The sequence below is a fragment of the Ictidomys tridecemlineatus genome, chromosome 1 (genome assembly GCF_052094955.1).
Source record: "Ictidomys tridecemlineatus isolate mIctTri1 chromosome 1, mIctTri1.hap1, whole genome shotgun sequence".
NCBI classification, from domain to species: domain Eukaryota; kingdom Metazoa; phylum Chordata; class Mammalia; order Rodentia; family Sciuridae; genus Ictidomys; species Ictidomys tridecemlineatus.
The window spans coordinates 171,271,967-171,286,000 of NC_135477.1; the positions used below are offsets into that span (position 1 = coordinate 171,271,967).

The 14,034-nt window shown below is 48.4% G+C and overlaps 1 protein-coding gene across 2 annotated transcripts in view; it reads right to left on the bottom strand.

Annotated features, from left to right (window-relative positions):
- The window catches only part of Ccnjl (cyclin J like), a 53,063-nt gene that overhangs the window by 15,340 nt on the left and 23,689 nt on the right, over window positions 1-14,034 (bottom strand). For both annotated transcript variants that reach the window (XM_078051921.1, XM_078051913.1), the window contains exon 3: window positions 10,177-10,390. In XM_078051921.1, coding sequence (XP_077908047.1) covers window positions 10,177-10,390 — 214 coding nt within the window. The remainder of the gene's footprint in view (window positions 1-10,176; window positions 10,391-14,034) is intronic.

The window sequence follows — 14,034 nt, forward strand, 5'->3', positions numbered from 1 at the left end:
CAGCCAGCTGGGTCACACGCAGGCTTCCCATCCTGCTTTTGAGGACTTCCTTGTCTTAGGATGGAGGAACTGGCACAATGACTTCACACAGTGAAGCTTCGGCCAACCCCTGATTCCTGTGCTCCACTTTGTAAGTGACCCAAATAATGTTACTGGCTGCCTGAAATCAGGGCCTGGGGCACGGGGGGGCCACTTTCCCATGCATGGCTGGCATCAAGCATGAAAGAAGGGAGCCCTGAAGATCAGGCACCTGAAGTTCTTGGGTCACTGCTGGGCAGAATGCTCCTTCCTGACTCCCCAGGGACTGCCCCTGGACAGGTCTGATGGGGCTTTCGGCTGCAGGAAGAGCAGATTGAATTCTCCTGGCTGTGGGGTCAAAAGTGTGGACACCAGGGTCCCAGGTTCCCACTCCCACTGGAAGCAAGCAGAAGGAAGAGGAGAGGCAACCTCTCAAGGTAAGGAAGGCAGTCGCTTCCAGATAGGAAACCTAGTCCTGAGGGCTGGCGCTTTCATCCCGTCAGTCAATCTGTAGCCAGTGACCTCCCAGCAGTCTCTTCATTTGCTGGCCTGAGCCTTCCTGGTGTGGCAGGGGAGAGGGGATCTGACTGAAGGATTAAGGCCACTGTGCAAAAAGTCACCAAGCCATCCCTGACTTGACCACCTGGCTCCTCATCCTGTCCATGCACCCAGCCACCCCCCTGCCCCCAGCTGTGTCATTTAAGATCAGTTACCTATTTCCCAGGCCTCAGTTTCCTCCCTGTTAATTGCAAAATAATAATACTGCCTATTTCATGGGATTGTTTCGAGATTAAATGAGTAAATGTGCATCAAAATAAAACACTGCTTGACGTGTGAACACTATTTTATTTTATCACAGGGGCTAGGATTTACCCTCCACCCCAAACTACTGGGGGAAAATGTAATGAAATTAGAAGTGACTTTTTTTTTTTTTTTTTAATTTTAAACTTGTGAGAACCCGTGGTGGGATCACAAGTTTTTTTTTTTTTTTTAAAGAGAGAGTGAGAGAGGAGACAGAGAGAGAGAGAGAGAATTTTTTAATATTTATTTTTTAGTTCTCGGCGGACACAACATCTTTGTTGGTATGTGGTGCTGAGGATCGAACCTGGGCCGCACGCATGCCAGGCGAGCGCGCTACCGCTTGAGCCACATCTCCAGCCCCTAGAAGTGACTTTATTCATTTTTTTTAATCTTCTAATTTTCTACAAGAAATAAATACCACTGTGCCACGGGGGGGAGGGGAGGGGGGACCTTTAAAAACTCTTCAGAAGGCAAAACACTGCTGATTGAAACCTAGAAGCCAGAACTGGCAGTGTAACTGCCAGAGAAGGTTCCAGAATGCAGGTCTGCTCTGGTCCAAGAATATCTCAGTATGAACCTGCTTTTACAAGTGCCCACCAGTCAGGAGGCGTTGGAGTTTCCTAGAAGAGCCAAACGCCACCATGTCGGTGACAAAAAAGAGACTTTTCCTGTCTAGACACCGAAATACTTGTGATTATAATTAAGACGTAGAAGACGGGAGAGGCAGCACATGCTCCTTGAAGACAGTCTTGAAATCCTGGCAAACACACCAAACACGGAAATAATCTCTAATCTCAGCAGCAGGGTGCAGGCCTGTTTCCTTTGGGTTTCAAAACCAAATGAAACAGCCAGCCTCAGTGACTTTGTGGGTGATGGGGGCTGGCGAAGGGTGACAGCTGTGACCAGGGTCTAGTCGAGCTCTCCACCACATGAACTGACCTAAGCAAGGCAAGTCAAAGCTCTGTTCCAGGTGGTTTTCCCAGGGAGCAACAAGTCTAATGCAGAAGGCTCCAGGGCTCTGTCCTCAGGACTTCAGTGTGAGCAGAGAACTGGGGCTGGGGTGCGGCTCAGTGGGAGATTCAGTGCTCAGTGTATGTAAGGCTCCGGGTTCAGTCTCCAGGACCCCAAACAAGAACCAAACCAAACCAAACAGGAGGATGGGCATAATACATCCTGGCTCTAATGGTACAAAATGTGCTGGAAGATAAGCATCCTCCATACCATGGCTAACATAAACAAAAAGAACCCTTCACTGACAGCCCGGCTCCTAGCAGCCGGACTTCAGAAAGTACAGAGAGCAGAGGGGCACCTGACACCAGTGTCCCTGTCATCTTCCAATCTTCCCACTAACAGCATGAGCCAGTTTTCCTAAGGGCAAGGACACCTGCATGTTCTTAGAAGGGCGACTGGCTAGTTCTCAGCAAGTGCCCAGGGACCTGCTGGTAATGCCAGGCTTGTGGCTGTGTCTTTCAGAGATGTGTTTAGATCTTAAGTAACTTGAGGATGGAGGCTCCATTTATTTCATACCCCACTGTCCCAGCAACCCCTAGCACAGGCTGAGCACATAGTAGACACATTTGTGAGGAATGGACCATCTTCACTGACAGGGGCTGTGTACATTTCTTCCATTCACCACTGTGTCCCCAGAGCTGACGGTGTCTCTAATAGAGTAGAAGGCAAATCAATGTTTTCCGAATGATTTACCTGTGTGAGGTCAGGGGCTTCTGCACATTGCATGTTCAATGCACTCATGCAGTTTGAAATCCAAGGCCTCTGCAAAAACAAAAAGACGAGACAACCCTCCCCCCTTCACACACACACACACACACACACACACACACAGAGCTCAGAGTCCTGGTTCCCAAAAAGCAGGTCTGGGTGCTAGACTTGCGGGGGCAAATAGTACAATATGAGCTTCCGGCCCAGCCAGCTGTCTGACAGGCAGTTTACACAAAATCCCTCCCCCGAAATAGCTCTAAGCCTGCCAGTCTGCAGAGATGGGAACAGTAAATGGAAAACCACCATGTCCTCGGCTCACGGTGCTGTGACATTTGTGCCTTTCCAAGATCTGCTGGGCATGGCCCTCATTAGGCAGACCACCCTCCCAGTGTGCTCTGCGCTGTGCAGCCCCCCACCAAATGCCACTGATTAGAAGATGCACCCCTGACGCTGAATCAGTATTTTTCAGGAAGGGAAAAAATTGCCACATGAAGTGCACACTTCAAATGTAAGCTCCACCCTGCTTCCTGAAATGCTTAACCATTTACAAAATGCTCTCCATGGCAGGACGGAAATGTAGGCCACTCCTAGCCACTGTTGTGCCAGCGTGCCAGGAGCTATGCAATCATCCCCTGCATGGGGGCTGCTGTGTTTCCCTGCAGATTTGGGTTTAATTCTGGCAAGAAATCTCAGGTTTTGTCCAAAATATCCCTGAAAGAGATCACCTGGAAAAGCCGCTCCCTTTGTCTCTCTCTGCTGCCTACAATCTGACCCTGGAGGCATCTAGAGCATTCGGGGCTTTGCGCTTTGCGGGGGAGCAGCCTTGCTTAACTCCCTCAGGCAGGAAGCAGCCCTACAGTTCATCCTTGTCTACCACAAGGGATTAAGACTGCTTTCAAGTTTCCAAAATCTCCCAACAAAATCTCCAAGGGGGTAAGCCCATCCTACCCCTGCTTCCCTGTCAAAGAAGTAGCTCTGTAGAAATGATGACGGTTGCCAAGTAATCAAAGCAGGATTTGGGGTGCAGGGGGGCTGAAGGGAGGTAGGAAGGGTGTACAGGGGGAGCGAGGAGAATGGAAGTGGTTTCCTGGGAGAAAGACAGGCCTCTCCTAGAATCTCCAGAAGCCCCATGCAAGCACCTGGCAGGCAATAGCTTTTTTATTGGTATCTGCCCTAAGAGATGAGACTATTGATTTCTGGCTTAAGAAGTCCTAAATGCAATTGGTTTGGGAACTGCTCTTGTCTGTGCATGGTGGACAGGGCAAGGCATGCATGTGGACTGCAAATGCACTCACCACTGGAAGCACAGGGCAAGCCACCAGTAGACCTTGGTGGTTGCAGAGGCTTCCCACGGAGTTCAGTTCAATTTACATAAAGGGATCTCATTAGCTCTCCTGTTAAAACCTCTGCAAGGCAAAGAGGCACTACCTACCGAAGTCCTGAATGCACAGGCTCTGAGCTGAGCTCTCCCACTCTGGGAGTCCATCCTACCCACAGAGTGTGCAGAGATGCAGGGAGAAATGCAGCTCTGTCATACAGGGTGCAAGAGAAGAAGAGGACAGCAACTGAAAGGTCCATCAGTAGAGGAATCATTAAATCAGCAGCAGTGTTTATAAGACGGGTAAAGTGCTGCCACCTGGGCTGGGGTGGGGCATGGGTAAAAGGCTCCCTGATGTACTGTTAACAACAACAAAAAGAACACTTTCACTCCTAACCCACTTACATAAATGACTTGTAATTTATGATGGTTCTATTCTGTAAAGTCACCTTGAGTCACAGAATTAGCGAACGCTAACCCACAGCTCCTAGAAGATACAGGGTTAGGTCCCCAAGAGCATCTGATGGCAATGTTTTGTCAACTGAGCAATACGTAACTCAGAACTTGCATATTTCTTTTAATGTACTGTCCTGTTGGTTCATTAGCACTGAACTCATGGCAAAAAAACCTCGGCAGCTCATGCCTGAGTGGAGCTTATCCAACACACACATATTTTCTCTCCAAGGCACATCAAAGCCTTCTTGAGCTTAGGACACTAGACAGCACTCAGCTAGATGCTTGGGGGCCACTTGAAACAGCAAGCCATCGACAAAAAGTACAAAACTGAAGAAAACGAGGCACTGAGTAGAACAGGAAAAGAACACTTGTTTACAGTTTGAGAGCTCCGCCTTGCTCCATCTTAGTGGGGAAGACATATCTAGGGCAACTCTAAATTTTTGCTGCTCTGCCTGTGTCCGTGAACTACCTCAAAAGCACTGGCACTGATTTGGGGTTTAAAAAGATTTTAACGAGGGGCTGGGAGTGCAGCTCAGTGGTACAGCTCTTGCCTGGCAGGTGTGAGGCCCTGGTTTCAATCTCTAGCACCGCAAAAGAATTTTTTTTTTTTTTTTTTTTTTATCAAGTGGGCAAACTTGCAGGTACAGAATCAGTGAGCCAGGATCGCTTATAGGTTGGTATATGCACAGAACATTTCTAGAAAAATATATGAGATCGATTTTGGAAAAAAGACACAGAAACTATTCTCAGAAGTTACCTCTGTAGTGTGGGATGGGAAACAGACTGTTTTTTATTTTATTTATTTATTTTATTTTATTTTGGGGAATCTCACTTTACAAGTGAGCATACATTTCTAATTTAACAAATCTACAGATAGGAGACGGGCTTCCACAGGTTAGCTCAGCGCTGCGGAACAGATTCTGTAGCTCTGTAGGCTAAGGGATCCTGCCCTACAGGATGGCCTGTGTCCAGAAAGGGGTCCCTTCCTGGCACAGGCCACTGCTTGATACTTCTCTTCCCTGGGGAGGAGGATGAGGGCCGAGATGAAGGTCAAAACAGGACTCAATTTCATCCACTAAATCCGGAAGTCTGAACTTGACCCTGAGGAACAGATGGATCTGCCACCCCCATCTGGCACTGAATCGCAGCCCAGAAGCCATCAGCCAGGGCCTGGACAGACTTCGGACCCACAGCTAACGACTCAGCCATCACAGACCCCGCTTTCCCAGGGCGTGGGGTGGGTCCAGAGGTTTACAATGAGAGAAAGCACAGCGTGACAGAACTGGGGTGAGGTGGGGGAAAGAACAACGGAAAAAGAAGAGGAGCAGGAATCTGGCACTTCTGCTCCCTGGGAGATTGACATGGGTGTAATCCATGAGGCATTTCCCCCTCCTGACAAAGATAAGTTTATTTTCTCAGTGAAAACACACCATGACGTCTAGGTCTGCAAGGACACACACAAGCTCTGGGGGTGAGACTGAGCACAGGATGCAAACTACTTACTTACACCAGGTGCTTCTACAGCTTTTGAGCTTTTACAATAAAAGTGTCCCCCATATATCTTACGTCACAATGATTAAGTCTTACATTTAAGGCCATGCTACAGCAGGGGATAAGGCTACTCCTGCCTTTCTGGCTTTCTCTCCTGCCACCCCTCCTCCTGCAACTGCTCTGGATGGAGCTAAGGACTCAATGTCACCTCTGAGTAGCAACCACCAAAAGCAAACCTACAAGTTCTCTCCAAAAAGTAAATACAGAGTTGTTAACATACAACCTGCAAGCCAACCGTCAGCTGTATGCCTCCCAAAACTAAAGACAAGTGCTCAAATATACCAGACATTCGAATGCTTACAGCAGCACTAGTCACCATGGCCCAAAGGTGAAACTGACCCAAATATCCATCAACGGGTGACTGGGTAAGCAACCTGTGGCACGGACAGGGGAATATTATTGAGCCCTAAAAAGGAACACAGTGCCGACGGATGCCAGGGCAGGGATGAACCTCGAAACCACCATGTGAAGTGAAGGGAACCGGCCCTGCAGGCCACTTTAGGTGAAAGAGTCAGGACAGGAGAGCCCAAAGGGACAGAAAGCAGATCGCGGTGTCAGGGCTGGAGGAGGGAAGGAGCGTGACTGTTTAATCAGCACCAGGAATTTTTAAAGATGATGAAGATGATCTGGAACTAGACAGAATGACAGCCACCAACTAATAGTGTGAGTGTACTAAATGCCACTGAACTGCACACTTTAAAGTGGTTAAAATGGTAAATCTTACGTTACAGTATGAATTTTACTTTCATTGAAAAGCAAAATGCGAAACCCCTAAGCATGACGGTAGGCAAGTTTCCCAGCCTCAATGCACTCTCAGCATGACAGTGTGACCACCTAGGGTGGTGGGATGATTCTGTGTGGTGTGTCAGAAGTGCCTGGCATGGGGTGGGCATGTAGAAAGGGCCAATTGGTGATGAAGTGGTGGCTGCAGCTGTGATAAAACTTATATTTTTGGTGCTGGAGATGGAAACCAGGGCCTCAGGCATGTCAGGCAGCCCTCTACCCCTGAGCCATACCCCCAGCCCTTTTTAATTTTGAGACAGAGGTGTGTGTGGGGGGGTCTTGCTGTGGATGAGGCTTGTCTTAAACTTGTGATCCTCCTGCATCAGTTTCCCAGAGTTTGCTGGGATTACAGGAGGGCACTGTCATGTGCAGCTGTGATGACAATTATCACTGTGCACTGTCAAAGCTGAACTCACAGGAAGTCGTTGGGTGTCCAGGTTGTCAAATTATCCTTTTTTGGAGGTGCTGGGGATTGAGCCCAGGGCCTATGCCTACTAGCTGTACCCCCAGCCCTCAAATTATCCTTTCATTTAAACTACAAGAGCAAAAAGACAGGAGAGGGGTAATGTATAAGATGAAGATTCAAGGTATGTTCATATCTATACGATATTTATGCTAAAATTCTATCCAGGTAGGAGATGCCATCACCTCAGAGACAAAGGGGTGGCTCTGCCACATGGCTTCTGGGGAAGGTCTCCCTTTCCACCCTCTTCTGTAGGCCTGCAGATCTGGGCCCTTGCCTAATCCCCATTTTATGGGGGCTACAGGGGCTCTGGGCAGGTGAGAAAGTCCCTTCTATGCAAAGGCCCTCCTTATCTGGAAGCAGTTCTACAAACATGAAGTCTGACAGGTGGGGCAAGAATCTAGCTCTTCTTATCTGTGGGACCAAATTAGCACCACTCTAAACTTCCTGAGGCAAGGTGACCCCTGTGTGGCTGTCTTCCTGGGGAGGGCAGGAGGAATGAATAGGATTTCAGGCTGCCATGGAAACTTTTCTTTCCTGGGGCCTCCGAAGCATATGGCAGGTGTCCTGAAAAAAAATCCGTTCCTGCCACCCACCCAGGCTGGCTGCCGCCTGCAGACATGTGGGTGGGGGCGTTTGCCTCCCCATCTGAACGGCCACCTCCCTCCACCATGGCGACAGCGCACAAAGGAGTCTCCCGTGTGCAGTGTGCTCCTCACGTCCCAGCTCCCAGAGAGCCTGCTGGGGAAATGTAAGTCCCCCATGGAAATGTAAGTCCCTGCCCCCAGCAGACCTCAGATCACAGACAGCAACAGGCCAAAGGCCACCGTGCAGATTTTCCTTGCACCACCTGAAATGCAATGCCCGTTCGGCCCTCTGCTGACAGGGGTGTCTTGCAAGCCCTGCATCTCTTCCCAAGGAGAAAGGACACTGGCATGCTGATTGGGGACTTTTAAGTAGCAAACAAGCTGGACTCCCAGCAAGACTGGCTGGGAAAGAAAAATTACAAATTTGGGGATGTTAAACCTAAAGCAGCCAAAGGAATTAAAATCAGCCTCAGGTAGAAGGTCCCAGGGAGGAAAACAAGACAGGACTGGAACACTCTAAAGCTGTACTTCTCCAACTGGGTGATGGTGCCCGTGGGGGTCTATGGCAGTGTGCCAGGAACAGACAAAGGCACAGAAGAGAACGGGTGTGGTCCTCCTGGGTATCAACTGGAAAACGTGCAATAAAATAGGACAATGATACATCACAGAGGAGAACGCAATACCTGGTTGAATTTTAAGGATAAACTATGCAAAGACAAACAAACATCCTGAGCCAGGCACAGTGGCACACGCCTATAATCCCAGGCTGAGGCAGGAGGATGGAGAGTTCAAAGCCAGCTTCAGCAACTTAATGAGGGTCTAAACAACTCAGCTAAGACCCTGTCTCTAAATAAAATATAAAAATGGCTGGGGATGTAGCTCAGTGGTTAAACGCCCTAGGTTTAATCCCTGGTACAAAAAAAAAAAACAAAAACCAACAACAACCCAAAAGCCATCTGAATTGCAGCTGTCTACTTAGAACCCAAGGTCTTTAGGGGACACCATTGCTTTGCATTCAGGGCAATCTGAAGAAGTGCAGACTCTCAGTTTGGAAGGAGCCATTAATTTCATTAACGATTCCATGAGGTCTTATTATGTGCCAAGCTCTAAAAGTCACAGGCTGGAGAGGGCAGTGGATGCTAAAATTCACAGCATCCAAGGCTGTGGGTCTATAATCAGACATGACCCGCCCAGGGCAGTGGGGAAGGGCTTCCACAGGGATGCAGGGCCTGGACCCGGAAGGCAAAGGGAATGAGAAGCAATCCAGGCAGAGGGAACAGCGTGCAAAGTTCTGTGGTAGAATGGGAACTGGTTAGTTTGGCTTGAATCCAGCAGTGAGGAGGAGAAAGATCAGAGAGGCCAGAACCTGAGGGGGTTGTCCTTATCCTAAGACTTGTGGCAACCATGGGTGGATTTAAGTGGCAGGTGGCATGGGAGATCTGTGTTCTTGGAATATTGTAAAAGCAGCAGCGTATTAATATAGTAATCCCTCCGGAGGCGGACAGATGGTCAAAGCCACACTGTGTTTTTGGTGAGGCCTTGTTGGAAAGTGCAAATCCCAAGAGGCCCATGCTGAAGCCTGGTGACTACATAACAGATCTGCTCAGGTCCAGATCAAGCAGTCACATTTTTAAGTACCTCTAAGAACAGTGGTTGCTGGGGTTCCCTTCCAGTGCATTCAGAGCTCCATGTTGAGAAACAGGAAACATGCAGAGCACAGTTCCAAATCATGCAGTTCTGGCTTTGCATCTTGTCTACCCTGTACTACGGGGCACCCAAGCAAGTTTCTTTTCTGGTACTGGGTATTGAACCCAGGGGTACTTAACTACTGAGCCACATCCCCAGCCCTTTTTAATGTTTAATTTTGAGACAGGGCCTCGCTAAGTTGCTGAGACTGGCTTTGAACTCATGATCCTTCTGCCTCAGCCTTCTGAACCACTGGGATTACAGGTGTGTAACACTGCGCCCAGCTCTAAAGCAAGTTTCTTAACATTGCTGGGCCTTGATAAAGTGGGGTAGGTAAGAGTATCTGTCTCCTAGGGCCACTGTGTGAATTCAGGCGTGGTAATGCATACCTGCAATTCCAGCAACTTGGGAGGCTGAGTCAGGAGGATCGCAAGTCCAAAGCCAGCCTCATCAACTTAGCAAATCATCAACTAAACAAATCAGCGAGATACTATCTTTAAATAAGATACAAAAAAGGGCTGAGGATATGTCTCAGTGGTTAAGCAACCCTGAGTTCAATCCCCTGGTACCAATAAAAAAAAAAAATAGACCAAGCTGCTAAAATCCTTATCAGTTTGGTACACTGGGAACATTATAGACTCTAAAAATAGTGACGATTATTAGTACAGTTCACACCCAGCTAAGGATGAACCCAGAAGATGCTTGAAGACCACTGGAGTATGAAACAGGAGTGGAAGCAGCAGGGCTTGCTGAGGGGGAGGAGATGGCACAGAAAGAGGCCGGGTTCCACTTACTTGCAAGCAGGAGGCAGGAGATGGCCACTGTGTACAGCTGCTTGGAGGTGGTGATGTTGTAGCGGTCCGTGAAGTGGTCCAGCAGGTAGATGGCCAGGTGCCGGGCTGCAGGGCAGAGCTGGCAGTGGCTGCTCAGCAGGGTCAAGATGTCCACAAAGAACCGGCGGCTCTTCAGGAGTGGGGAGTGAGCTCTAAAGGTGGGCAGCTTCAGCTCCTGCAGAACAGGTGGGACAGGTGGGGGTTAGGCTGCCCATCAACCTCAGAGCCAGCTGCTGACCAGCCTGGGTGGTGCTTCCCTCTGTCCCCTCGTTCCTTCTGCCTCAGGTCTCAGGCAGGCAGCCTTTCTGTCCCAGAATGGCTGGACAGTCCCTCTGCCCTGACCTTCCTAAAGATATGTTGGGTATCTGGGACTATAGGATGACAGAAGCCAGTCATTCTCCAAGGGGTCGGGGGAGGCTTTGTTCTACAAGACACACAGGCCAGGAAAGAATGACAGCCTTGTGGCCGGACACCCATGCCTGGATTTCGGTTCCACTGCTCAGCCAAATCGTTAAGACTGTGGTTACCTGCCTTTCCCTTTGCTTCCTCCCTAATCCCTGAGGATTAAATGAAAAAAAATATATATATATGCAAGATGTTTGGCACACAATAACCTCTCACGGTCCACAGCTCACTCCTTCCGTGGGTAGGATCATGAGGCAAGAGTTTTGAAAACAACCACGACAACAAAACCCAAGGAGAGTTGTTGAAATAGTACTAGGAACTCCCAAGCACCCTGAACTCGGATTCACTGGTTGCTGATGCTCTGCCTTCTCTCCCTCTGCATGCACACACTTTTTTTCTGAAAGTAAGTGCCAGACATTGTGACCCCAGCTCTCGGGAGGTGCCTTCTGCTTTGCGAACAGCACACCACCACGTTATCTTGAATTTTATGTCCAACACAAGAAGAGAGAGCCAGCCCAAGAAATAGCAAAGCAACAAAGATTTATACGACAGAAAGAAAACTTTTGTGTATCTACCATATTTAACATTTAACCAAGTACGTTAGATTTTTGTGTTTAGGAAATGTCTTAGCAGTATTTTGACAATAGAAGAACTAAAGAGAAGCAAAACGGAAGGAAAATGGAACAAGAAGTTGGCAAGAAAGGGATTATGAGAGCTCACTAATGGCAGCTTCATGGGGGATGACATTAAAACAAACCCGGCTCCCCCTTCCTTCCTTCCTCCCTCTCTCCGGTGGTGCTGGGGATGGAATCCAGGTCTTACACATGCTGGGTAAGTGCTCTACCACTGAGCTACACCCCCAGCACTGTATAATGCCTCTCTCAATCCTTTACTCAATTAACCAAAGATGAGGACTAGGAAGAGGGGTGTGTCCATCCATTCCACACAGATGCATTCATTTTCCTCAATCTGTATGCTGTGCCTTCCAAATGTGAGGCATTATATCTGGCATAAGGCACACACATACCTAAATGTAGGATCTAAACTATAAAATTCTTCGAGGAAAACGGGAGGAAATCTCTGTGATATGATTAGATATGATAGCCCAAACTGAAGCCACAAGAGAAAAATACATAAGTCAGATTTCAAAATTAAAAACCTGGGGCTGGGGATGGGATTCAGTGGTACAGCACTTGCCTAGCTCGTGCAAGTCCCTGGGTTCCACAGTGCTGCAAAAAAAAAAAAAAAAAAAAAAAAAAGGAAGACAGGGGCTGGGGCTATAGTTCAGGGGTGGAGCACCTGCCTTCCATGTGTGAAGCCCTGGGTTCGATCCTCAGCACCGCATAAAAATAAATAAATAAAGATATTGTATCCATCTACAACTAAAAAAAAATTTAAAAAGAAAAAGAAAAAGGAAGCCAGTAAATACATCCAAAAATATTCAACATTACTTATTGTTAGGGAAATGAAAAGCAACTCCAAAATAAGATACTACCTCACACCCCCTGGGATGGTGATTTAAAAAAAAAAAATTGCAACTCAAAGAAGTGCTGGTGAGGATATGAGCTAATAGGAACCCCCACTGGTGGGAAAGCAAAGTAGTGTAGCCACTGTGGGAAGAGTTTGGCAGGTCCTTGAAATATGAGATATAGAGTTATCACACGACCCAGCAATTCCAGTCCTTGCTTTATACGTAAGAGAAAGGAAAACCCACGGCCACACAGACTTGGACACGAATGCTCACAGTGGCATTATTCATGTCAGCCCCCAAGTGGGACCAACCCAAATGTCCATCAACTGATTAACAAATGGATTCACCAAAGTGTCCGGTATAGCTGTGCAATGGACGGCTACATGTGACACAGGTCACACAGGAATAAACCTGGGGCAGAAGCTAGTCATTGAAGGCCACCTATTATATGACTTGATTTATGAAAAACGTTCAGAAGAGTCAGTCCATACAAACAGAATGTAGATGAGCGGGTGCCAGGGGCCAGGGGAGTTGTTCGTGGGGGGTGGGATTCCTCTGCCAAGTGAGGAAACAGCTCTGAAATTGGACAACGGAGATGACTGTATCACTCTGCGAATATACTAACAACTGAACTGCACACGTTAAAGGGCGAATTTTATGGGAAGTGAATGATTCTGTCCCAAGGAAGCTGTTATTAAAAAAGACAAGACAGACACACCACCCACGCTCACGCAGCCTATGGTCCAGTAAGAGAGCCGGTAATGAACAGTGAGGCAGTTACATAATTCCAACCAGTGAGGAGTGCTGGGGAACAGCTGCAGACCCGGAGCGCCCCCATCCTCCTCAAGGGAGGTGCTTGCCCTACACAAGCAAAGCTGGGGTACAGACTTCACACTGCTCCCCTCTTGGCCCTATCTTCCAGACGGCAGGACTCAGCAATCCTCGTAGCCCAAGGGCTTTGCTTATGGAAGGTGCTCAGAGCCAGAATAAATTACTTCCTCTCCCTAATATTTATAGATGAAGAAACTGAGTTTGAGAAAGTCCCTTAACCCTGAGGCTTTACTGAACTAGCAACAGATCTGAGACTAGAATTTTCAACGTATCCTTTTTTTCCAACTTTTTTTTTTTGAAGTCATGGTATCTTTTATCCCCAGCTTAACTGTTTTAAGGAAAAGACCCCACCCACCATTCTTGTGTGTCCTTCAACTTACTGATTGGGTGCAGGAGCTGGGGATTGAACCCTCCCAGAGCCTCAGGCCTGCCAGGCAAACGCTCCACCACTGAGCCACACCCCGCCCCATCTGATGCTTTATGTGGCCACCCCACTCTTTGGGTCCAAGTTCCAAGTGCTTTTGCTCATCATTGTGTCCCCAGCTTCCCAGTGTGATCAGAACAGGTGGGTGTTCAATAACCCACAGTTGATGGGAAATGGCAGGGAGGGAGGGGAAAGGGAGAGAGGAAAGGTGTAAATTGCAGGGGTGGGTACAGATGGTCCTGGGCCTAGAATGGACTTCAAAGAGGAGAAATGGAGTCACATCCCCAGCCCTTTTTTGTGATTTATTTAGAGACAGGGTCTCACTGAGTTGCTTAGGGCCTCGCTCAGTTACTGAGGTTGCCTTTCAATTTGCAAGCCTCCTGCCTCAGCCTCCTGAGCCACTGGGATTACAGGGTGGCTGGAGCCAAGTTTTGAAAGGACATCTAGGAACTACTTGTGAAGAGGCAGAAGGGAAGTATGCTCAGCAGAAGAAACAGCATCTGCAAAGTCACACAGGGGAACCTGGAGCTCCAGTTTCTAGGGAAACTGGAGAGGGTGGAGCAGCCAGGCAGGCAGGGTGTGCCTACCCAAAGCAGGCTGAAAGGTGGGCTGGCTTCCGCTTTAGAGGCCCTGCTAAGATCCTGCCAGGAGGGCCTGGGGGCCTCTGAAGGGTTTCGACAGGGCCTCG